The sequence below is a fragment of the Meles meles genome, chromosome 11 (assembly GCF_922984935.1).
Source record: "Meles meles chromosome 11, mMelMel3.1 paternal haplotype, whole genome shotgun sequence".
NCBI lineage: Eukaryota > Metazoa > Chordata > Mammalia > Carnivora > Mustelidae > Meles > Meles meles.
Window position 1 is genome coordinate 38,454,415 of NC_060076.1, and position 26,238 is coordinate 38,480,652.

The following is a 26,238-nucleotide window of genomic DNA, read 5'->3' on the forward strand; positions in this document are numbered from 1 at the left end:
GATTTTATTTATTTGACACAGAGAGAGAGAGAGAGAGAGAGGGGACACAAGCAGGGGGAGTGAGAGAGGTAGAAGCAGGCTCCCTGCTGAGCAAGAAACATGACCGGGGATGGGGGGGGTGTGGGTGGGCGGCAACGGGCACGCTTATTCCTGAGCCAAAGGCAGACGCTTAAAGACTGAGCCGCCTAGGTGCCCTGTGAGGGTCCTTGATAATTTTTAAGAATGCAAATGATTCCTAAAACCAAGTTTCCAAACAGCTGCTAACAATATAGAGAAAGAAGACTATCGAGGAAAGAATCTGTCAATGATATTTAAGAATAACCCAGTAATGAACCAGATCTCAGCATTGTTGCTGTATCCCAAGTTTTGTACATTCAGGGAAGACAATTCAGCACTAGAATAACTTTTTTTAACATCTCAACATATCTGAGATACTTAGGCTTAGTTCAGTATCCCATACCAAGTTAAGTAAATCACTCCCTCAAAATTTACTATGCCTGGGGGCGCCTGGGTGGCTTAGTGGGTTAAATACTCTGCCTTTGGCTCAGGTCATGATCCCAGGGTCCTGGGATCGAGCCTGGCATTGGGCTCTCTGCTCAGCTGGGAGCCTGCCTCCTCCTCTCTCTGCCTGCCCCTCTGCCTACTTGTGATCTCTGTCTGTCAAATAAATAAATAAAATCTTTAAAAAAAATATATATATATATATATATACTATGCCTGAACTTCTAGAAAACTCTTATAATAAAGCATACAGTGAAGACACTCACTGGCTTGCCAGCATGACTGGCAGTTCCCGCGATGACAAGGTTCTTCACATCTATGAAGGCCACAACGGAGTTTCCTCCCACAAATCAAAGGACACTTGTGTTCCTTATCCTACAAAGAGATTCATATTTGTTTGTAAAATTATCTCCATTTATATTTTCCACAAACAACAAGAAGAGTAATAGGCTCTCCACATTTATAGTGGAATGATGTCTGGGATTAGCTTCAAAATAATCAGAGGGAGTAGGTGCGGATGTGGATGAAATAAGATTAGTTAAGAGCTGGTCATTACTAAAGTAGGATGTTGGGTATGTGAGACTCATACTAATCTCTCTGCTTTTGTATATGTTTGAAATTTTTAATAAGAGGAAGTCTTTAAGCCTTTAAATACTGATTTATAAGTAAGTCTTGATACGTTTTTCACTCTTGATATCTTGTCAATATGTAAACTTTAAAAATAACAATTACATACAATATACATATATAGGTGAGTGTACACATGCACTACTTTGGTACTGGCACTGTGTTATCTTGTTTATACACAAAACACACATACACAACATGGTAACACATTACTGCTGGGCAGTGCTTTCTTTATTTAGTTCCACATAAGTCAATTATTCAGATAACTGAAACTTGCTCCTTTCAAACTGCCCTACTCATTTTGCCTACTGACCTGATCCATATTATATGTGAAACCCAAAGCCTGACTTGCTAAGACAAGCCCAGTCTGTATGTTGGGACAGCACATAATCTCCTGTGGAGGACTGTGTGCTCATCTGGTGATCTTGGGTTCTGGAGCCTGAGGCCTTCTGCCTTTCTTCTTTCTGTTTCTCCCATATTACCACAGGCTGACCTGGCTAGGACCTAAAATGATCTGTCTCTTTGGGCAACTCTCTTACTGTTGCGCAGGGGCCCCTCCCAGTGATTTCTAAATCTGGGCTACATTCCAGATGGCTGAGGATTCTAGATGCCCAGCCCCTCGATGAATGCAATCTGACTGTACCTAATGACAGGTCCACTTACCACACAGCAGATCTCATTACATTTATGCCGTCCACACAACCGTTTCTTGTTACACCGCTTATCACACATAAATGTAGCATCTGCTGTGGCCAATTAAAAAGAAAAAAAAAGGGCAAGGATATGAACATTCATTCAGCAAATATTTGAGTGACTACACGCTGAAGAAATACAAATGTAATAATGTAAATAAGTTAGTTATGGTGAAATTACATATAAAAAGATACTTTTCATTTGTCAGTCTGTCAAAAAAAGACAATGGAAGACTGAGTAATATTCATTATGGGTGAAGGTATAGAGAACAAGACACACTCAGTGGATAGGAGTATAAAGTTTTGGGGTACATATGTATCTATCAAAAATTTCAGTGGAAATTCTATCTTAAGGAATCATTCCTACATATATACTTTCAAAAGTGGCTAAAAAAAAAAGTGGCTAGAGCACCAAAAGCACAAGCAACAAAAGAAAAAAAAATGGGGATAGATCAAAATTAAAAGATTTTGTGCACCAAGGACACCATTAAGAAAGTGAAAAGACAGCCCACATAATGGGTGAAGAGATTTGCAAATAATCTATCTATAAAGGTCCAGGATCCAAAATACATAAAGAACTCTTACAACTCAAAGAGAAACTACCCAATTAAAAGACTGGCAAAGGACTTAAAAAGACTATTTTCCGAAGATTACAAATGGCAAAGTACATAAAAAAAATGTTCAACGTCACTAAGGAACAAATGAAAACCATAATGACATATCACTTCATATATATTTAGGGAAGCTATAATAAAAAAAAAACAAAAAACACATAAAAACCAAAGCCAAAATAAAACAAAAAATAAGTGTTGGAGAGAATGTGGAAAAACTGAAACCCTCATACATTGTTGAGGGGAATGTAAAATGATGTAGCTGCTATGGAAAACTACTATGGCAGTTCTTCAAAGAATTACACACAGAATTACCATATGATCCAGCAATTCCACATGTAGGTACATATCCAAAAAAATTTTAAACAGATATTTTATTTTTTTTTAAAGATTTTATTTATTTATTTGACAGAGATTACAAGTAGGCAGAGAGGCAGGCAGAGAGAGAGGAAGGGAAGCAGGCTCTCCGCTGAGCAGAGAGCCCGATGTGGGGCTCGATCCCAAGACCCTGAGATCATGACCTGAGCGGAAGGCAGAGGCTTTAACCCACTGAGCCACCCAGGTGCCCCTAAAAAGATATTTTAACCAAAACTTGTGTACAAATGTTCACAGTAGCACTAATCATAACAGCCAAAAGATCAAAATCACCCAAATGTCTGTCCACAGATGAACTGATAAATAATTGTGATATATTCACACAATGAAATATTATTCAGTCATAAAGAGGAATGAAGATCTGACATGTGCTACAACATGGAAAATCTTGAAAACATGCTAAGTGAAAGAAGCCAGGTATAAAAGGTTACATATTATATGAGTACATTTATGTGAAATACTCAGAATAGGTAAATCCAGAGACAGAAAGCAGATCAGTGGTTCCCAGGGGTTTGAGGGATGAGTGAGTGAGGAGTGAAAACTTAATGAATACAGGGTTTCCTCTTGTGGTGATGAAAATGTTTTGGAACTAGACAGAGGTGATGGCTGCACACAACACTGTGAATTTACTACATGCCACTGAATTGTATACTTTAAAATGTTCTGTTCTATGGTATGTGAATTTTATCTCAATTTTAAAAATGGGCTAGGTACTGAAGTGTTTATGGGTGAAATAATGTTCGAGATTTGTTTTCAAAGTACTCTAGTGAAAATAAAAAGTAGAGAAGGAAGGGATGGGTGAAACAAAAAAGGAAAAAATGCTGATAACAGATGATGGGTAACAGGAACATAGGGGCTTATTATACTAACCTTTCTACTCTCACTTATGGTTGAAATTTCATCATAAAGTTTTAAAACGTCAGACAAGATGGCTACTGCATTATCTGTAATGGGGAAAAACTGAAGACAACCTGAATGACCAACCAAAGGGCAATGGTGAACTATAGGGCGGCATCCCCATATACAGAATAGAGAAGGTGGCACCTGGATGGCTCAGTGGGTTAAGGTCTCTGCCTTCGGCTCAGGTCATGATCCCAGGGTCCTGGGATCGAGTCCTGCATTGGTCTCTCTGCTTGGCAGGGGGCCTGCTTCCCTTCTTCTCTCTCTGCCTGCCTCTTTGCCTACTTATGATCTCTGTCAAATAAATAAATAAAATCTTTAAAAAAAGAAATGAATAGAGAAAAAGATCTAGACCCACACCCAAGAAACTACTAACTGTTTCATCAGGAATGTGAAACTAGGAGGGGAAAATTGGGTTAGGGTATATTTTCACTCTTTATATTGTATTTATTTTTTTACTTTAAAAGAGTATTAGTGTTATTTTTTCAAATTGTGTCTTTAATAACCAGAATTTTGACTGTGGGCTTAAGGCGTATATTTCTAGTCTCCTCCCAAACAGCCACTAATTTTGTTCAGAAATTGGGTGCCCATTTGTTCCTCAGTTCAAGATGGCTACTGCATTATCTGTAATGGGGAAAAACTGAAGACAACCTGAATGAATAGTCTATCTACCCTGTTAATTCCATTCCCCCTGTTAATATCCGGTTTAGGCAGGAACATGTGATACAGAGTATACTAAGAGCCTCTTAGGACTGTTTTCCTTGCTGGTAAGAAGGAAGGGAAGCTTGGGGCACCTGAGTGGCTCAGTCAATTACACATCAGACTCTTTTTTTTTTTTTTTTTTAAAGATTTTATTTATTTATTTGACAGAGAGAGACCACAAGTAGGCAGAGAGGCAGGCAGAGAGAGTGAGAGGGAAGCAGGCTCCCCGCCGAGCAGAGAGCCCGACGCGGGACTCGATCCCAGGACCCTGAGATCATGACCCGAGCCGAAGGCAGCGGCCTAAACCACTGAGCCACCCAGGCGCCCCACACATCAGACTCTTGATTTTGGCTCCAGTCATGATCTCAGGGTTGTGAGATCAAGCCTCAAGTTGAGTCTGTACTCAGCGGGAAGCCAGCTTAAGATTCTCTTTCCCTCTGTGCCTCCCCACCTCACTTGCTCTCTCTTGGGGGGAAAAACGAAGAAAGGGAAGCTTAAGAATCTCTTTCCTTTAGATGTTGTTGGGTAAGATGTGTGGATTTACTGTAGCTAACTTAAACCCATGAGGAGAAAACCAAAAAAATCAGAGAGGCTGACTTGGTGTCCTGGAATCAGTGAGGCTGGAACTACCCAAGCCTGGACTTGTTCTGCCTCTATACTTCCTATTATGTAAAACAGTAAACTCCCTTACTGCTGATGTTACTTTTCCCTGGGTTTTCAATACCTGCAAACAAAAGCATCCTAACCCAATACAGCCTTCTTCCTGGCCAGAATAACAGCTTTTATTTTGTACACATTTAACTTCTATCACTTTTCCAAGAAGGTTTTCAGGTGACCTAAACAAAAGACTATGAGATGGTTAGCAAAGGACAGAATCATAATGGTATGGAATGTCAGATCAAGGACAGAGGAAAAAAGAAAATGGTAGTCCTCAAGGCTAAAAAGGCTGCTGGTTGAGTATCTGTTCCAGGTATACAACAGTCATATCAAGCCTTATGGGGATCAAGCATCAGAGTTAGTGTGTAAAAAGTTTACTGTATTAGGTATTATTCACTTTCACTCCTACTACCATCATTTTATTATGGAAAATTTTCAAACATACAAAGAAGTTGAAACAACTTTACAGTGACTATCCACATGCCCATCACTGAGATTCTATCACTACTTTTTCACATATCTACCATTTTATTTATCTTAATATTTGATGCATTTCAAAGTCAGCTGCAGATATGAGTACACTTACACTACCCTAATTTTAGCATTTCATTAACTAGAATTCAATTTATGATTTTTACTTTTCTTTTGAGGTAAAAGTTATATACAATGAAATGCACAAATCTTAAGTGTACCTGTACTGAGCTATGACAAATACATAACTCAAACCCCTTTCAAGATAAAGAAAATTACTTTTATCCCAGAATGTTTCCTCTTGTCCCTTCCCAGTCATACCTTCACTTTTGAGACTGGTACATGGAAGCTCCTATGGAAAAAGGAAAAAATAGATAACAGTAACTCCTTTAGGAATAAATGAAACGACACAACTATAATATAGTGCTAAATGTAGCATGTATATCCTAAATATCCTGTACTTCTCTGGCAGTCACTTATCGACTATCTATCTGGAACTAGGTTAGCTCAGTCTCTGTATTAATATGCTTTACTCACAACAGGGCCCCAGATTTACTGACACTTCATGCAAATATAATTGTATGATCTTTGTGGTCTGGCCTCAGAGAAGGAATTATAAAATCTGAATGGAAAGAGGGGCTGCTAAAGGTATACAAAGCAAAGAAAAATAATTGCCTGGCAAGGGTAGACAGAAAAAGCCATAAAAAGCAGAAAATGTGAAAATATGTAATAATGTGGTACTAGAAGCAAATAGCTCAACACACCTGAGAGCAGCCCTGACATTGCTGAAAGCAGCAAAGAAGAATATAGTAGTCGTCTGGCATTCGAAGTATTACTGTAGTAATTATGTATGAATGTCCCCAAAGATCACATGTAACTTGCTGAGGCATGATCCCAAGTAATAGGTGTGGAGAGGCAGCTTTGTGGGAGCAAGTCAGTCATCTGGGGGAGAGGGAGCCTGGCTGCCTACCATCTACAGCTGAATTTGTCTTTGATGTCACTCACAGGTTGCTATGTACTCAGAAACTAGCAAAATGATAAAAATATGCTTAGTGAAAATGACCCTGAAAAAAGAGGCAGCTACTAGAGTTGAAAACAGAGGTAAAAAGGTCTAAGAAATGGAAGTTTCTGCTAGAAAGATGTTTTAGATAAATTCGTTGGCTAGGTTGGATGGTAAGAAAAAGTTCCCAGTATGTTTTCTAGAATCCTGAGTAGCCTCATGAAAATTGCTTGAGTAAATGTTCCAGTTAATGCAAACACTGGATTACAGAGTAGAAATGACATGCTAGAGTGGTATCTATAATTGCAGGGAAAGGCAGAGATCTTATAGATTCCTAAAATCAGAATGAATTACCAATAAAAACTTAAATACAGTACTTTTTGTTAAGAGATAGGTAGTAAGATATAGCATACATTTTTCAAAGACCCCCACCAAAGTGATTAAAAGAAAACCACCATTGAAGCTTTAAGAAATAAGTTTCATTTATCGAGAGAACTCACTTCCAGGGGCGGGGGTGGCTCAGTCAGTTAAGTCATGGGTCATGATCCCAGGGTCCTGGGCAAGAGCCCTGGAGTTGGGCTCCCTGCTCAGTGGAGATTCTGCTTCACCCTCTCCCTCTGTCTCTCCCCTACTCATGCCTTCTCTCGCTCTTTCTCCCTCAAAATAAAATCTCCGTTTAAAAAAAAAGGAAAAAAGAAAACTTACTTCTAATAGAAAAGCCCATTCCATTACAAAAGACATTTCATGAAAAATTTGGCTAAACAACGCAGCAATAGCAATGATCAACAGTTTCAAAGACATTTTTCACTTTGTCAAAAGGTTTCAACAGAATTCATACTAATAGTGAGTGGCTCCAGCAATTTTAGAATAAAACTTATTTGCAAAAATTCTATTTACATGGGGTGCCTGGGTGGCTCAGTGGGTTAAAGCCTCTACCTTCGGCTCAGGCCTGGGATCGAGCCCCACATCGGGCTCTCTGCTCAGCAGAGAGCCTGCTTCCCTGCCTACTTGTGATCTCTGTCAAATAAATAAATAAATAAAATCTTTAAAAAAAAATTCCATTTACACACAGCTTTTTCATGAGCACACTCACTGCCATGGGATCCACTATTAGAGGGAGTGAGGAAGGACAGTGAATAAGAAGCAAAAAAGCAGAGAAATGGGATTGCAGGGGAGAAAGCAGCAAAATGACAGTAGCCATAGCTAGCTCACACACCCCAAACCTGCCTGTACGTCTTGGTCATAAAGAGCACCTCTGCGCATTACTAAAATTGTGATTACTACATCACAGTCAGTACTTCACAGTCTTCAAGGTGCTGTAGCTGACCTTCAAAATATCTCTACTGCCTCATGTACTCTGCAGTTTCTTTCGGAAAAGAAACACAAGGGGCGCCTGGGTGGCTCAGTCAGTTAAGCGTCTGCCTTTAGCTCAGGTCATGATCCCAGGGTCCTGGGATCGAGCCCCATATGGGCTCCCTGCTGAGCAGGGAGCAGTTTCTCCCTCTCCAGCTCCCCTGTGCTTGTGTTCCCTCTTTCACTATCTGTCATAAATGAATCTTTATGAAAAAAAGAAAAGAAAAGAAACACATAACTTTTGCCACACGTAAACCGCATTATTTTTACATTTTTATCCTAAAGCTTACCTAATAAGCTAGCTCCCAGTTTATGGACTATATCCTCAGAATCATTTGCAAGTCAGCAGCTACCCAGACCTTGGGCTTAGTAGCAGTGACTATGCACTGAAAGTGAGTCAGAAATGACAGACTGATACTTGGTATGTTCTCCAAGTTGGATTACCCAAAGACTTCCACAGCAAGGTTCCTGCTTTTAGTTACAAGCAAAGGAATGGTAAAAATGGTAAGATATCCCTTTTCTAACAAAGGGTCCAATAAAAACTGCCCTGGGCAGAAAGTAGAAATTGACTAAACAGTTGTATAGTTAAGAATTAACCTTCCTCAAAGGATGGTCTGGCCTTTGCCATTGGCTTCAGGGAGGTAATCTCTAAGCCCTTGGAATATCATGCCTGATAGGAGAAGTGGCACTGTTTGCCTGAGGCCTTGGGTCGTCATACAGTGTAACATAATTTAGGGTACAGGCTGGCTATACTGAAAAATCTTAAGGTGGAGACTGGCTACATCACGAAGACCAATGATGTACTTCACGGTGGGACTTTGGGTCATACAGTAACCGTAGACCTCTGGTGACACTGAAGATTGAGATCAGCCACATGGGCAGTCAACCATGTGTATGCAATGAAGTCTAAGTAAAAACTGCACACCCAGGCTCGGGTGACCTTTCCTGGTTGGCAAAACTCCATGCATATTATCACCAACTGATGTTGAGAAAGTAACATTGTCCCAACTCCACAGGGAGAGGACAATTAGAAGCTTCATACTTGCTATTTCTTGGACTCTGCCCTGCATGTTTCTTCCTTTGGGTGATTATTAATCTGCATCCTTCTCCCTTAATAAACTGTAACCGCAATTATAACAGCTTTCAATGAGTTCTGCTGAGTCCTTTTAGTGAATTATCAAACCCTGAGGGTGGTCTTGTGGACACTGGACTTGCAGTTAGTATCAGAATTTAGGGTGGTCTTGTGGACTATTCTAATTCAGCAGTTGTCTAAACTCTTGCAGTGGGTATCATAAATGAGGGTGATCTTGTGGACTGCGTTCTCTCCAACTTCTTAGTTAGCTAATTCCTTGTAGTAGTGATTTTGCTCTATACCAGCATCTAGCATTATCACCACTTGTATTTGGTAGAGCTATCTGTATACTTGCTTAGCCCCATTACTTGTCTCTGAGCTTGGAATGCTACTTCCCCCTACCCCCAATACCTACCCTACAACTGCCCCTGGATGCTGTCAGCATATACTGGCTGGACTGAATGAATCATACATAGTATGATAGGAATAAAATATTATGATGTTATATTGATTCCTCCCATCCCATAATCACTAATTTAAAAGGTATGGGTGATAACTCTTAACATTGTTTATGATTTACCTTTGTTTTGAAAGAGCATCTGCAGGAAATAACTGACGTACGAGAGCATGGTCCACAGTCTCCTTCATGGCAGAGTTTTTCGCAGGTATGAATGAAATCTTTAAAAAAATGAAAAGACCTAGGAATGAACACCGCAAGTACTCATTTTCAGACTCTCAAGTTCACTAGCCGCACTAGTCTTCTAATTCTATGCCCCGCAACTCCAGAATCAGAGTTGAGGAAAGAAGAATGTGGTCAATGCCTCTTCCCCTTATCTTTCCTTCATCTGGCAGGCTGGGCCTTTTACTGCAAAGGCAGCGCTCAGAATTAGTCACTGGAATAGCCTCTGGAATGCATAATGCTTTGCCTAAGTCAAAAATCAGTTCTGACTTTCTTTAGGCCTCAAGCCTCAAGGCTAGACTTGAGAATATCCTTAAAATTAGAGCCAAGGATGACTTTACTGAAGTACTCTCGACTCTGAAAATCTGGGGATCATAAACAATCAGAAACCATGATCCATAACCTCATTGACTCCAGCTCTGCGACTACCTGATGGTAAGAGGTCCACCATTCATTCTGCTAAACTGGGTTTAGGACAAATCCTGTTTCAAGAACCCCTCGGGGATCAGCCACAGTCTCTTATGGCTGCCATTTAAATGTGTTTCTTTCCATCCTTTTATTTTTCAGCCTAGTTTTATTTTTCACTCTAAAGTCAGTTTTCTAAAGATACCACACAGGATCTTGAGCTTTTAAGAAAATTTTGGTTGGACAGCCTCTGCTTTTTAGTAGTTTAATCCATTCACATTACTGTTGTTACTGATACAGTTGGATTACATCTGCCATTTAACTTTTACTTTTCTGTATGCCTCATGTTGTTTTTGTTACTCTAATCCTCCTTTACTGCTTTCTTTGGCATTAAGTTAATATTTTCTAATATAACATTTTTTCTCCTTTAATGGTATTTTTCACTATTAAGGGTTTTTTTTTTAGCTTTTTTAAAAATTATTTTTAACATATAATGTATTATTTGCCCCAGGGGTACAGGTCTGTCAATCATCAGGATTACACATTTCACAGCACTAACCATAGCACATACCCTTCCCAATGTCCATAACCCAACCACCTCTCCCTAACCCCCCCACCCTCCAGGAACCCTCAGTTTGTTTTGTGAGATTAAGAGTCTCTTATGGTTTGTCTCCCTCCTTATCCCATCTTGTTTCATTTTTAACTTCCCTACCCCCCAAACCCTTGCCCTGCCTCTCAAATTCCTCGTATCAGAGAGATCATATGATAACTGTCTTTCTCTGATTGATGGGGGTGCCTGGGTGACTCAGTGGGTTAAGCCTCTGCCTTCAGCTCAAGTCATGGTCTCAGGGTCCTGGGATCAAGCCCCGAATCAGGCTCCCTGCTCAGCGGGGAGCCTGCTTCCCCTCTCCCTCTGCCTGCCTCTCTGCCTACTTGTGATCTCTCTCAAATAAATAAATAGTCAAATAAAAAATAAATCTTTTAAAAAGTTGTCTTTCTCTGATTGACTTATTTCGCTCAGCCTAATACCCTCTAGTTCCATCCATGTCATTGCAAATGGCAAGATATGGTTTCTTTTGTATTCCATTGTATATATATACATCTTCTTTATCTATTAATCTGTTGATGGACACCTAGGTTCTCTCCATAGTTTGGCTATTGTGGACATTGCTGCTATAAACATTTGGGTTGTAGGGTAGCTCTATTTTCAACTTTTTGAGGAACATCCATGCTGTTTTTCCAGAGTGGATCCACCAGCTTGGATTCCCACCAACAGTGCAGGAGGGTTCTAGGGGAGTTATTTTATGAATAGTTGTTCTAGGGCTTACCATACACGTTATCAGATCTACTTCAGATTTATACAAATTAATTCCAGTGAGATATAGAAGATTTATTCCTAGGTAGCTCTATTCTCGCTTTTTTTATGCTTTATTGTTGTATATGTCTACATGTTACAAACCCACAAATACATTATTAGATTACTTTCTACAATTTCTATTAAAGCTGAAAAAAGGAAAGCAAGCATATATTCATGGTTTGTTGTATTGATCATCTTATCTGGCTTTCTTCATTTGTTCCTACTGATCTGAGGTACCACTTGGTACTACTTCCTTCCTCCAGTACAACTGTGGTCCCATCCACACCCTTTGTGCTCTTACCGTCAGATGTATTTCCACATCTTATAAGCCTAACAATATAATTACACATTATCTTATACAACTGCTTCTTAAATCAGTTGCAAAGAGAATATGCATTTGCACTGTCCTTTAAAATTACGCAATTACTGTTACTCTTTGATTTTTCCTATGAATTTTTTTTTTTTTATTTTATTTATTTGACAGAGAGAAATCACAACTAGGCAGAGAGGCAGGCAGAGAGAGAGGAGGAAGCAGGCTCCCTGTGGAGCAGAGAGCCCGATGTGGGGCTCGATCCCAGGACCCTGGGATCATGACCTGAGCCGAAGGCAGAGGCTTTAACCCACTGAGCCACCCAGGTGCCCCCTGATTTTTCCTATGAATTTAAATCTGGGTTTATTTGCTTTTATCCTGAAGAACTTCCTTTAGTATTTATTATGAAATGATCTACTAGCAATAAATTCTCTGTTTTTCTTTTCTTTTCTTTTCTTTTTTTTTTAAAGATTTTATTTATTTATTTGACAGAGAGATATCACAAGTAGACAGAGAGGCAGGCAGAGAGAGAGGAGGAAGCAGGCTCCCTGCGGAGCAGAGAGCCCAATGCGGGGCTCGATCCCAGGACCCTGAGATCATGACCTGAGCCGAAGGCAGCGACTTAATCCACTGAGCCACCCAGGTGCCCCTTTCTGTTTTTATTTTCATTTTTGGAAGACAGGTCTGCTGGACAGAAGTTTCTCGGCTGGCAGTTTCCCGCGCACCCCTTCCTCTTTGAATAGTTCATTCCAGGTTCTTCTTATTGTGATGTAGTATTCTCCATTGTTCTGATGAAACGTCTGCTGTAATCTTATAGGCGTTCTCTTGTATGAGACGAATCCTATTTCTTTTGCTTTCAAGATTTTTTCCTTGTCCTTGGCTTTTAGCTTTTTACTTGTGTCTAGGTGTGAATCTCTTTGAATTTATCTTATTAGGTAAGGTGAGCTTCTTGGATACACAGATTAATGGTTTTTAATAAACTTGAAAAGTTTTCAATTATTCCAATACTTCTTTTGCCTTCTACCACTGTGATATTCCCATTATACATATGCTTATGGGCTTAAAAGTGCACTGCATTTGTATACGGTGCCATTCACTTTTCTTCATTCTATTTTCTCTCTGTTGGGCATAAATTGCTCAGCGCTCTGCTCCAATGAAATGTGGATAGGCGTAGTCTTTGAGTCAAGTCTGTGAAGTTTGTTCTGACCTCAGAAGGGCTCCTCTTAGCTATCTCTTTCCCTGGTTCTTTCTGCTGAACTAGCTGACTTACATTTTAGCTTACTGTCCTTACTTAAGAAGAGGTATTATTTTCTAAAAGTCCTTAAGGTCTCAATTTCGCCACAGTGTTTCAAATTAAGGTCTATTCCTTTGGGGGACTACTTTGTAGACTTTTGGAAAAAGTCTCAGTCACTTACTCTAGATGCTGAGTGGGACAGTAGCCTCTGGTTTTCTTGGCTTGTTTTTCCAGCGTGGAACATCTGCTCTAAAAAGTGAGCCGTGTTGAAGATGACTGGGGCCCCAACAGTCTACCCTGTAGTGACTGGGGTAAGAACTGACTTATGGGTGGGGCTGTATGGAAAGGAGCCCCCGACCCCTCAGCTGTGCTTACCAGAAATTTAGCCTCTTCAACTTAGAGTTAGAAGGGATGAAAAATGCTGACAGTCTGCTCTTCCCAGTGAGATATGTTAACCCTTGACTGGGAGCTTAGGGGTAGAGGCAGTCTCTTCTTCCTGGCACACCTATCCTGAGTAGAGCTTTTGTTAAGTTGAGCTTGGGGAGGAAGGAAGGGAGTGGACTATGACTTAAACGACAAAGACTCTTACTGTTCTTACTGAATTTTAGATTTTCTTTAATAAATAACTTCTTCATTTGATGTATGCTCATAGGACAATTTCCAGAAACTTTAAATGATTGCTTTGTAATAATTTTCCCTAGCTTTGCTTGTTTTGCTGGGGAGTATGTCCATGTAGCTCATGTTCCCATCCTGAAAGCAAAACTCTCCCTAGTGTCTTGTACCTGACTAGGATAGAAATTCCTATTGAGTGAGCTACTAAAAGATCTCCGCAAGCTTTCTACAGATAAGCCAGATCTGAATAAACTTGACATTCATTGTTTTCACTAGCCACAGGCTTGTCTTTGAGCTTCTCAATCCAACTCAGCCTAATTCCTTACAAATTTTCCATGATTAAAAACTTGTTGAGGTACAGTGGTTACCCTCAAACCCCTTCATCTGGTCTTGTCCCACTCCTGGGCCTGTTTATACGGACAATTACTATCTTTCTCTTGGTCAAGTCCCCATGCAATACCCAATTCACATTTCCTCTTTCTCTCACTGCCAATATATCTTAGCCCCACAGCGGATTTCTGGTCATCATATATGAAATCATTATAAAACTGACCCATGAGCTTTCTGAAAAGGGAAGACCCTTACCATCCTTGATTTTGAAGCCATTTGATCTCCATTTTACAGAGCTTATCTGAAGATACATTTTTATAGTAGGCAATGAGAACCAACACACAACTGATTTTCCCAATGCAGTAAATATATGTATTAAAATATAAGAAAAGAGCATTTCTCCCCTATACATAATTTAAAAGTCACACTGAAAAAAAAAAATAATTAGGGTGTACCTACCAGTTTTTGCTGTTTCTGGAAAAAGTACAAAATCCCTCTTTTCGATAAACATGGAAACCAAACCTAAAGATTTCAGCTTCGGTAATTAGTTATAAAACACCTCTCTTACATAAACTCCATTGCCCACGCCCATTTTACACAGCCTTTGAATACTCACCCAAGAGAGAGAAGGTGCCAAGTCATTGTAAAACTATACAAGTATTTTCCCAAAGGACTGCTTCAGAATGTCTCAGAACTCAGACTATTACTTTAAGGCTAATTCCAAAAAAATTTTTTTGGTTTCTATATCCAAGTAATCAGAAGCCACAAGTCAGAAAAAAGGGAGAGTCACTAGTGGTAGGCAGACAGACATACTAAAAGCAATGACAGGAAAATAAACAACCAAAAACTTTAACAAGTAGATAAAACAATTCAAACCGCACATTGGTGTAGGGAAATTGCCTGAGAAACCTCAGCAGGCCCTAAGGGCATCACTGTACCCAGCATACTACAATAACTGAGGTTCAGGAAAATGATGACTCTGGGTCAATAAAGAAGAAAGAAATTATCTTCAGTAATCTCTGTTTAAAGAAAGAAAATGTAAATTTTAGAAAACCATCCTTCCAAAATAATGCTTAGGAGGTCTTTTCCCCCAACTAGATGGGAAACTTACCTACAGAGGAAGTATTTCTTGAGTACTCCAAATGGCTAAAGTTTTATTGTACTTATTAGCATTTTAGTTCTTAAATATTTTACCCATAGTAATTTAACATGTTCTTATTATATGAAAATGCCTTTAAACACTCACTGACCCCTGGACTGGCAAATGGATATGTGGTGTTCATACTACGGCAGGCTACTAAGAGAAATTATAACCCACCCACCCCTACCCCGCCCTGCCACCTGACATGGGATAGTATCTCACAACTGTCCTGAGTTAGTAATAAAATACCTGAAGCAGAAGGAGAGATCACTTGGGCATATTTGAGCTTTTACAAGTATACTTTGAGGAAGAAAGGAAAAATGCCCACACAAATTTGATCATTAGTATTTTCAAAAGCCTCTGATATTATAACTGAAATTTAACACTATTCTGCTTATACAGTCACTGCTGCCAAACATTTCCATTCACATTGTTAAAAACAGCTTTATGCCTACTGGTTACCTAGGGAACCACATGGCAGAGGCTTGCCACACACTTTTCCACATGAAGGGACAGGATCCATGCAAGTTTTCCGACCACTACTTCCAAGTTCTAGCAACTGGCTGAGAGGAGTTTGGCCACAAGGGCAACATCGCACCAGCTGGGGGAGCCGTGGGCATGGCTGGCAGGGCTGAGGGTGGCACACTTGAGAACATGTATGGTTCCCACATTTCAAGTCCCTGTTGAGAAAAACCACAGACTATTATATAACTGTTGCATAAAACATGGCTCTATTCTATCTGAGAAAAACATAAAACCTTACTTGCCACATATCTTTAAACAGCCAAAGTCGCCAAATCCATCAGACTTTCCTACATCTGTTCCACATAACACATCTCGGGAAGTGCTGCCACAGTAGCATACTTGAGGACACAGTTTCAAAAACAAAGGTTAGTAAACTGTATGGGTTCTTAAAATATTCCAAACAATCTATAAGAACCTAGCACAAAATGCTATTCATTAGTGGTGGTCAGACCTGATGCAGAAACAAATGTGGCTTCTACAGCAGCTCTAAGGACCAGCTAAGAGGCTTTATCATAGGAAGAAGTAAAAAAGGCCTTGTAAGACTATCGGTATCCCCTGGTGCCTCTGTAGCACATCCCCAAAACAGCATTAAAGTGAAGCAACCTTCTAAATTAAGAGACTACTATTTGGTTCATAAGGCCATGGCTGAGAACCATCCACCCTCAGGCTCCCTGGGGTCCTCTGGTTACAGGAGATGAAAGCTAAGCTGGTGACAGTTGTGGAGTGAGTCGAGTGAGGACTGGATCCCCATAATTTTCACTCCAACCCAAACAGCACAGATTTAGTACTTTATATATTGGAGTACACATAAAATGCTCAGAAAAACTTTCTATTGCTAAAAAGGAGTAAGAAAATCAGTGTAATATAAAATCCTTAATAATCTGTATTCTACTACCATTGAATTTGAAGTAATCATGTTTGAGTATTCACACTGAGTAGAAAGCTCAAACTCTAAGACGTTTATTAGATAAAGAACCCCATCCAACATCCATAGATTTTCCTGTGGGTTCAAGAAATAATGAGTTCCTTTTCTTTTTTTTTTTTTTTTGAGTTCCTTTATTTCTTAATGTTAGCAATAAATATGTGTTATATTTAAGGAGTTAGGTTTCTGATGTATTACTATGTAACAAAGTGTAATAAGAATTAATTTTCATCAATTTATATGATTTTTTACAAGTGTCACTTCACATTTTCAATTTATTTTTTTTTTTAAAGATTTTATTTATTTGACAGATAGAGATCACAACTAGGGAGAGAGGCAGGCATAGAGAGAGAGAGAGGAGGAAGCAGGCTCCCCGCCAAGCAGAGAGCCCAATGCGGGGCTCGATCCCAGGACCCTAGGATCATGACCTGAGCTGAAGGCAGAGGCTTTAACCCACTGAGCCACCCAGGCGCCCCCACATTTTCAATTTATAATAAAAAATTTATCTTGATAAAAATCAATCTGTGCAAATATACTTGGCCCGCATAATAGATGCAGACCAAAAGTGTAGAAACTAATTGAAATCTTGCAGACTTAATGATGCTCTCCTTCATTCTCAGTATAACTTAGATATCTACTTGCACAGAAAATCAGTATCAAAATAAATGACATCTTAAAACCACACATTAGTAAAAAATAAAATAGAATACTTCTAACTTCAAACATTAGAAATGTTTATAAATAAAACACTGTCGTGAACAGACCAAAAACTTTCAGTAAGACACGAGAAGCAGGAAAGCCTCAAATCAATAACCAAGATGCTTGATTTTTAAAATCTACATTCTACCTTCCAGTAAGTACATTTGCAATTTCATCTCCTGTCCTGAAACTGATTCATTTATTCAATAAAGATTTACTGGGTGAATACAGATGTAGGAAATACAACCAATATTTATGGAATCAACGAACTGGTAAATAAACCCTAGTAACTGGGAATTTCTGCAAGGAGGCTTTTCTTTGTTAAGTTTCTGCTCAGACAGAAGAGAAGCGCTTTTTTGGGGGGGGTGGGTTATGAGCAGGCAGCTGTGAACAAAAGAACTGAGGGTCAGAAATAAACCCACACATATGGTCAATTAATCTATGACAAAGGAGGCAAGAATATGCAATGGGGAAAAGAGTCTTTTCTGTAAACGGTGTTAGAAAAAATTAACAGCTACATGTAAAAGAATGAAACTAGACATTTTCTTACACCACACACAAACATATCCTCAGAATGAATTAAAGACATATATGAGAGACCTGAAACCATTAAACTCCTGAAAGTAAACATAGGCAGTAATCTCCTGGATACTCCCCTTAGCAACATATTTATGGATATGTCTCCCCAGGCAAGGGAAATAAAAGCAAACATAAACCATTGGGACTACACCAAAATAAGAAGCTCTTACACAGCAAAGGAAATCATCAACAAAACAAAAAGGCAATCTAATGAACAGAAGATATCTGAAAATGAGATGTCTATGAGGGGTTAATATCCAAAATATATAAAGAATTTATGTAATTCAACACCAAAAACACAAATAATCCAATTAAAAATGGGTCAGAAGCCAAACACATTGCTGACAGATGCACAACATCACTCATCATCAGGGAAATGTAAATCATAACCACAGTATCACTTCATGCCAGTCAGAATGCCTAGTATCAGAAAGGTTAGGATGGGGCACCTGGGTGGCTCAGTGTGTTGGGCGTCTATCTTCCAGTCAGGTCATGATCCTGGGATTCAGCCCCACATTGGCTCCCTGCTCACGGGAGCTTTGCTTCTCCTCCTCCCCACTCATGCCTTCTCTCTGGCTATTTCTGCCTCCCCGCCCCAAACAAAGAAATAAAACCTTAAAAGGACAAAAAAAAAAAAGATAAGGACTAACAAGTGTTGGTGAGAATCTGGAGAAAAAGGAACCCTTGTACACTGCTGGTAGGAATATAAATTGGTACAACTACTGTGGAAAACTGTATAGAGGTTCCTCAAAAAATTAAAAACAGAAATACCATGATCGAGCAATTCTACAACTGGGTCTTTACCCAAAGAAAACAAAAACACTAATTCCAAAGATACATGCACCCTATGCTTGTTGCAGCATTATTTACAACCGCCAAGATATGGAAACAACTCAAGAGTACAAATAGATGAATGGATAAAGATGTGGTGTATATATATATATATATATATATACACACACACACACACACACACACACACACACACACACACACACACACACATATATATACATACATACACACACACAATGGTATATTACTCAGCCATAAAAAGACTGAGACTCTGTGGGAAGCCCAGGTGGCTCAGTTGGTTGGGCGACTGCTTTCGGCTAGGTCATGATCCTGGAGTCCCAGGACTGAGTCCTGCATTGGGCTCCCTGGTCAGTGGGGACTCTACTTCTCCCTCTGACCCTCCCCCTATCATGTCCTCTCTCTCAAATAAATAAATAAAATTCTTAAAAAAGGAAAAAGAAAAAGAAAAAATAATAAGACCTTGCCATTTGTAACTATATGGATGGACCTAGTGGGTATTGTGCTAAGTGAAGTAAGTCTGACAGAGAAAGGCAAATACCATATGATTTCACTTTTATGTGGAATCCAAAGAACAAAACAAATGAATCAACAAGCAAGCAAAAAACCAGACAGACTCTTAAATACAGAGGACAAACTGGTGGATGCCACAGGGGAAGTGGGTAGGGGGGGATGGATGAACCAGGTGAAGGGGATTAAAAGGTATAAATTTCCAGTTACAAAATAAGTCATGGAAATGAAAAGGACAGCACAGAGAATATAGTCAATAATACTACTACAATAACGATATATGGTGACAGTCTACACTTATTGTGGTGAGCACTGAGTAATATATACAGTTGTCAAATCAATATGCTATACACCTCAAACTAATGTAACACAGTTAATTCAGCTCAGTAAAAAAACAAAAAATCAAGGATCAATAAAACCAAAATTGAGCCTCTGATCAATCAGGAAATAACCTAAGTACAACATTAAACCCTGTTATGTATGCGAAGGCACAAGAGACAGCAATATGAGCTGGTGACAGAAGAGTTGGGTGGTCACTGCTGGTTGAAGATTATTAGAGAACCAAAGGCAGTCTGGAAGAAGGTCTCTGCTGCCAGCTTTAGCCTATTCAGCATTTTTGTCAATACATGAATGAACCCCTGGGAGGAATGCTTATTAAATCTCTAGATAAGGCTGAAAGGGATCCTAGAAGAATTACAAATGAAGAGGATAAATAAGTATACTTGTGGCCGTAATAACAGTCTCCTAGATATTTACTGCAGACAAAAAAAAAGTTTTCAACTGGGTTTGAAAAATCACCTACACAAAAACAGAAAAGGCAGAGACTGGGATCCATACAAATTCGTACAAAAAAGACCTGGGTGAGTTAGCTGAGAAAAAGCACAATATGCATCAAGAGCTAAATATGGGGGCTCCTGGGTGGCTCAGTGGATTAAGCCTCCGCCTTCAGCTTAGGTCATGATCTCAGGGTCCTGAGATGAAGCCCCACATCCGGCTCTCTGCTAGGCTGAAAGCCTGTTTCCCCCTCTCTCTTTGCCTGCCTCTCTGCCTACTTGTGATCTCTCTCTGTCAAATAAATAAAATCTTAAAAAAAAAAAAAGGTGGTAAATATGATCCACAAAGGGACTCTCCCACCCCATAGTCTATACTGCTAAGACCAAATGGACAGTATATACTTCAGTCCTGCCTTATTTCAAATGGATCTGGGATAGCATATAAGGATATATGAAATAAAACAAAGGAATATAAATTTAAAGATGTGAAAAGTAGAACAATGACAAAGATATAGAGTAAATTATAGCTTAAAAAAAAGTACACTATAAAGACAAACATTAGGTCTGTTACCCAGGGTTCCCAAGATAAAAAGATCAATCATCTTTGAGGAAAAACAACTCGTCTTGGAACTAAGGCCAGACAGGAATTTCTCCCAAGAGGACCCATAAAGAGGACAGTTAAGTAATATACAGCACAGTTCCTTAACACGAAATCCTCACAGTACACAACATAAAACACTTCATAGAGCTGTTACTTATTTTAACTGCCAACATAGATCAACAGCATCACACCAAAGTAAAATTTAATAAAATAAAACTCTATAGGGCACCAATACGTGGTAGTCCATGATCCCTGCAGATCAGGCGCTACTGTAAAAACAGAAGAATCACACAGTATCTGTTTCTTTGTGGCTCACTTCTCTCACATAGCATTATGTTTTGGAGATTCACCCACTTCACAGCATATATCAACATTACATTCCTTTTCATGGGTGAATAATAATCTGCTTTATAGTTACATTTGTTTATCCATTCATCAGGTGAAAGACATTTTTTTGGTCTTCTTTGTTTTAAAGATTTTATTTATTTTATTTTATTTATTTATTTTTAAAGATTTTATTTATTTATTTGACAGAGAGAGATCACAAGTAGGCAGAGAGGCAAGCAGAGAGAGTGAGAGGGAAGCAGGCTCCCTTCGGAGCAGAGAGCCAGACACGGGATTCGATCTCAGGACCCTGAGATCATGACCTGAGCCGAAGGCAGCGGCTTAAACCACTGAGCCACCCAGGCGCCCCGATTTTATTTATTTTAAAGAGAGACAGAGAGAGTGACAGAGATAATGAGAGAAGAGCATGAGCACAGAGGGAGAGGGAGAAGCAGACTCCCTGCTGAGTAGGGACCTGACATGGAGCCCAATACCAGAACCCCAGGGGTCATGACCTGAGCCAAAGGCAGACACTTCACCCATGGAACCACCCAGGCGCCCCAGGTGATAGACATCTGAATTGTTTCCACATTTTGATTATGATGAACAGTACTACTATCCACATGCATTTACAAGTTTTGTGAGGACACATACTGCCCTTTTGGTTATATGACTAGGACTAGAAATGCTGGGTCATATGGTAAAATTCTACATTTAACCTTTTAAGAAACTACCAGACTGTTTTCTAAAGTGGTTATACTTTATTACTCTTATTGTGGTTTTAATTTACATTTCCTTAGTATTTAAAGGTTTTAAGCAACTTTCATTGTCTATTGGTTATTTATATATATGTATATTTTAAAGATTTTACTTATTTCAGAGAGAGACAGAGAGCACGAGCTGGGGGAAGGGTACAAAGAGAGGGAGACGCAGATTCCCCGCTGAGCAGGGAGCCCAGTGTGGGTCTCAATCCTAGGACCCCGAGATCATGACCTGAGCTGAAGGCAGACGCTTAACCGACTGAGCCCCCAAGGCGCCCCTATATGTTTTCTTTTGTGACGTATCTGTTCAAGCCTTTGCTCATTGTTTAAGTTGTTCCTTTTTGTTGTTGTTGTTTCATAGGAGTAATTCAAATATTCTGGATAAAATCTGCAAGTGATCTGTTCATTTTGTGAATGGTATCTTTTGATGAATGGAAATTTTAAATTTTGATTAAAGCTCAATGTATCGGGATACCTGGGTGGCTCAGTCATTAAGCATCTGCCTTCAGCTCAGGTCATAATCCCAGGGTCCTGGGATTGAGCATCACATCAGGCTCCTTGCTCAGCAGGAAGCCTGCTTCTCCCTCTCCCACTCCCCTGCTTATTTTCCCTCTTTTGCTGTCTCTCTCTGTCAAATAAAATCTTTAAAAAAATAAAGAATAAAAAATAATGAAGTTCAATGTACCAGTTTTTTTCTTTTATGGTTAGTATATTTGTTGCTCTGTCCAAGAAATCTTTACCTAACCCCAAAGTTGTGAAAATATTCTCTTATAGTTTATTCTGGAAGCTTTGTGTTTCTGGGTTTTTACATTTAAGTCTGTGATCCATGTAAATTCATTTTTGTGTAAAGAGTAAGAGAGAGGTTGAGGGTTTTTTCCTGTTTGTTTTTAGTTATTAATTGACAGAGAGAGAGACAGCGAGAGAGGGAACACAAGCAGGGGGAGTGAGAGAGGGAGAAGCAGGCTTCCCGTCAAGCAGGGAGCCCGATGTGGGCCTCGATCCCAGTACCCTGGGATTGTGACATGACCTGAGCTGAAGGCAGATGCTTAAAGACTTAACCACCCAGGCGCCCCAAGAGGTTTGTTTTTTCTTATATATACATCTAGTTGTTCTAGCAACATCTGTAAAAAGACTCTCCTTTTCCCACTGAATTAACATTGTGGTTGAAAATCAACTGACTATACATATGTGGGTCTCTTTCTGAACTTTATTTTCTTCCATTTATCTAGGGAGATACCAATAACACCAATAACTGCACTGTCATGATTACTGTAACTTTATAAGTCTTGAAATCAGATAGTTTAAGTCTTTCAACTTCATTCTTTCTCAAGATTTTTTTGGCCATTCTAGATCCTTTTTTCTTTTATTTCTTTTCAGCATAACAGTGTTCATTGTTTTTGCACCACACCCAGTGCTCCATGCAACACGTGCCCTAACTAATACCCACCACCTTGTTCCCCCAACCTCCCACCTCCGCCCCTTCTAGACCCTCAGGTTGTTTTTCAGAGTCCATAGTCTCTCATGGTTCACCTCCCCTTCCAATTTCCCTCAACTCCCTTCTCCTCTCCATCTCCCCATGTCTTCCAAATAAGTGAAACCATATGATAACTGACTCTCTCTGCTTGACTTATTTCACTCAGCATAATCTCTTCCAGTCCCGTCCATGTTGCTACAAAAGTTGGGTATTCATCTTTTCTGATAGAGGCATAATACTCCATAGTGTATATGGACCACATCTTCCTTATCCATTCGTCTGTTGAAGGGCATCTTGGTTCTTTCCACAGTTTGGCGACCGTGGCTGCTATAAACATTGGGGTACAGATGCTTCATGCCCACTATGGAGCCCAACACAGGCTCTCTCTCAACCCTGAGATCAAGACCTGAGCTGAGATCAACACTAGGGGCGCTGGGGTGGCTCAGTCGGTAAGCGTCTACCTTTGGCTTAGGTCATAAACCCAGGGTCCTGGGATTGAGCCCCACGCTGGGCTCCCTGCAAGGTAGAAAGCCTGCTTCTCCCTCACCCACTCCCCCTGCTGTGTTCCCTCTCTTGCTGTCAAATAAATAAAATCTTAAAAACAAACAAAAAAGAGTCAAACACTAAACCAACTGAGCTACCCAGGCACCCCTCTAGATCCTTCTCAAGAAGTTTCTTTTTAAAACAATTTCCCAAACACTTACTTTTATTTTTATTTTTTTAGTTTTTTTTTTAAGATTTTATTTATTTGACAGAGATCACAAGTAGGCGGAGAGGCAAGGCAGAGAGAGAGGAGGAAGCAGGCTCCCCGAGGAGCAGAGAGCTCCACGTGGGTCTTGATCCCAGGACCCTGGGATCATGACCTGAGCCGAAGGCAGAGGCTTTAACCCACTGAGCCACCAAGGCACCCCTATTTTTATTTTTTTTAAAAGATTTTATTTATTAATTTGACAGAGAGAGATCACAAGGAGGCAGAGCAGCAGGCAGAGAGAGAGAGGGAAACAGGCTCCCCGATGAGCAGAGAGTCTGATGTGGGGCTCGATCCCAGGAGCCTGGAACCATGACCTGAGCCGAAGGCAGAGGCTTAACCCTCTGAGCCACCCAGGCACCTCCCCCAAACACTTACTTTTAAACAGCATTTCAAAATCTACTGTCAAAATTCCATAGGACAAAGGCCTATACTGGTATTATGAAACTAAACACTGAAATTAAACACTACAACTAAACACTGAAACCATCTAAGCATTAATGTATCTTCACTTCTCTCTACCCAGGGTACAGTGCTACTAGAGACCTTGTAACTATAGGCTTGAGGCCAATCTATGTCATCAAGAAAACTATAAATAAGGTTCTAGAAAACACACAAGTATCGCTGGCTGGTGTGCCCACCACTTACCCTGGTTCAATATGATCCGACAAGGCTGGCACTGACCCCCATGGCACAGCTCAGCACAGTGGTGCTGACCACAATTCAAAAGATTCTCACATGGATTGGAACAGTGGACTGAGGCAGCCTGACCACAGCGAACTGTGTGCCTGGAAAGAAAACAGATGTATAGATAGTGTTGGTCTGATGCTGGACAAGTTTCTGCTGGATAGCTAAAATAACAATGAAGCCCAAGGTTTACCTCCCAAAACTATGAAACCTTTCTCTTGACCCCCTTTCCCTCACTTTTCTGTTTACCTCCTTTAATCTTTATTTCCTTTAATTCCTTAATAACTCTCCTCCCCTCCACTCTTTTTTCTCCTGCTTTGCTTTCCTTATTTCCCATCCTGACTTTCTCTCTTCCTATATTCTGACCAGTGAAGAAATGAAGTTCCTCTCTGTAGACTTCTTCACTGAGTTCCCATGAAGTAGCATACAGAAGGGGAAAGAGACAGGAGCTCCCACAGTATCTTATAGATGGAAGTAGGAAAGCTGGGCGCAGGGTGGAGTGGTGAAGGGTTAGTTTTAATGTATACACTAAGACTGGAAGTACAATGGCATTCTCCTGGGATCTGGTACTCCAGCATTTTGTGTAGTTATAATACTTAAGAACTATACTGTATATGACTTTGATTTAGGATGGGAAAATCATTCTGGCTCTGTTCCAATAGGCATCCTAATTTAATTTTGCTGACTTAATGGCTAGAGAAGGATTTTTGGACAACTATCTTCAGGTTTCTTTCCAAGGTAGTGGTTTAGAGCTTGGAGTCTACTCTCCTACAAGATGAGTTTTATTCTATCCCCTCCTTTCATCTCAACTACGTATTTTGTTTTAAAAAGTCATTGTTACATACATAGATGATGTTTCCAATGCTTAGCATCATGGCTAACATCAACCCCTGGAGGTGAACACTATTATTTCTATTCTGTGATTTAAAAAATGAGGCTTGGGCGCCTGGGTGGCTCCATGGGTTGAGTGTCTGCCTTCGGTTCAGGTCATGATCTCGGGGTCCTGGGATCGAGCCCCACATTGGGCTCTCTGCTCAGCGGGGAGCCTGCTTCTCCCTCTCTGCCTACTTGTGATTTCTCTCTCTCTGTCAAATAAATAAATATAATCTTTAAAAAAAAAAAGAAAGAAAGAAAAATGAGGCTCAATGAGACCAAGCAACTTGCCCCGGTCAACAGCTTATTAGTGGCACAGCCCAGAACCTGGTCTTTCTGACCCAGAGCCCTTACATGTGATTCTCAGGCCACACTACTATCCTTGTAAGTTCAGACAAATGTGATTCACTGATAATTGGCTGAATCCCATTTTGTCTTGTGGTTCAGAAATCATATGGGTCTTACTGGGCCTCAGAAACATTCCATAACTATCAGTGATCCTTGCCCTGATGACGGAGAACTTCTATTATAATGAAAAGAGGATGGGCTCTGGGGTTACTTATTCGTTCATTTAACAATATTCATAGAAAACCTCGTTGGTGCCAGATATAATGCTAGGTACAAGTAAATGGTCCCTGTCTCCTGAACCTTAAGAGGTCTGCATTTATTATTTTTTTATTATTATTTTTAAAGATTTTATTTATTTATTTGAAAGAGAGAGAGGTCACAAGTAAGCAGAGAGACAGGCAGAGTGAGAGAGGGAAGCAGGCTCCCCGCTGAGCAGAGAGCCCGATGCGGGCCTTGATCCCAGAACCCTGAGATCATGACCTGAGCCGAAGGCAGAGGCTTAACCCACCGAGCCATCCAGGTGCCCAACAGATCTGGGTTTAATCCTGATTCTTTCAATCACAGACAAGTTG

The 26,238-nt window shown here is 40.0% G+C and overlaps 1 protein-coding gene across 6 annotated transcripts in view; it reads right to left on the minus strand.

The window, feature by feature from the left end:
• NFX1 (nuclear transcription factor, X-box binding 1) overlaps positions 1-26,238 on the minus strand; it is an 80,066-nt gene that overhangs the window by 25,757 nt on the left and 28,071 nt on the right. For 3 of the 6 annotated variants that reach the window (XR_006820754.1, XM_046022456.1, XM_046022451.1), the window contains exons 7-13: positions 24,407-24,546; positions 15,793-15,892; positions 15,492-15,709; positions 9,542-9,639; positions 5,816-5,888; positions 1,792-1,874; positions 768-876 (exon numbers count right to left, since the gene is read on the minus strand). Coding sequence is in view for 5 of the 6 variants with exons in the window: in XM_046022456.1 (XP_045878412.1) it covers positions 768-876; positions 1,792-1,874; positions 5,816-5,888; positions 9,542-9,639; positions 15,492-15,709; positions 15,793-15,892; positions 24,407-24,546 (821 nt within the window). In the remaining variant the exon portion in view is untranslated. The remainder of the gene's footprint in view (positions 1-767; positions 877-1,791; positions 1,875-5,815; positions 5,889-9,541; positions 9,640-15,491; positions 15,710-15,792; positions 15,893-24,406; positions 24,547-26,238) is intronic. The other 3 variants (XM_046022455.1, XM_046022453.1, XM_046022452.1) reach the window with 3 other exon arrangements.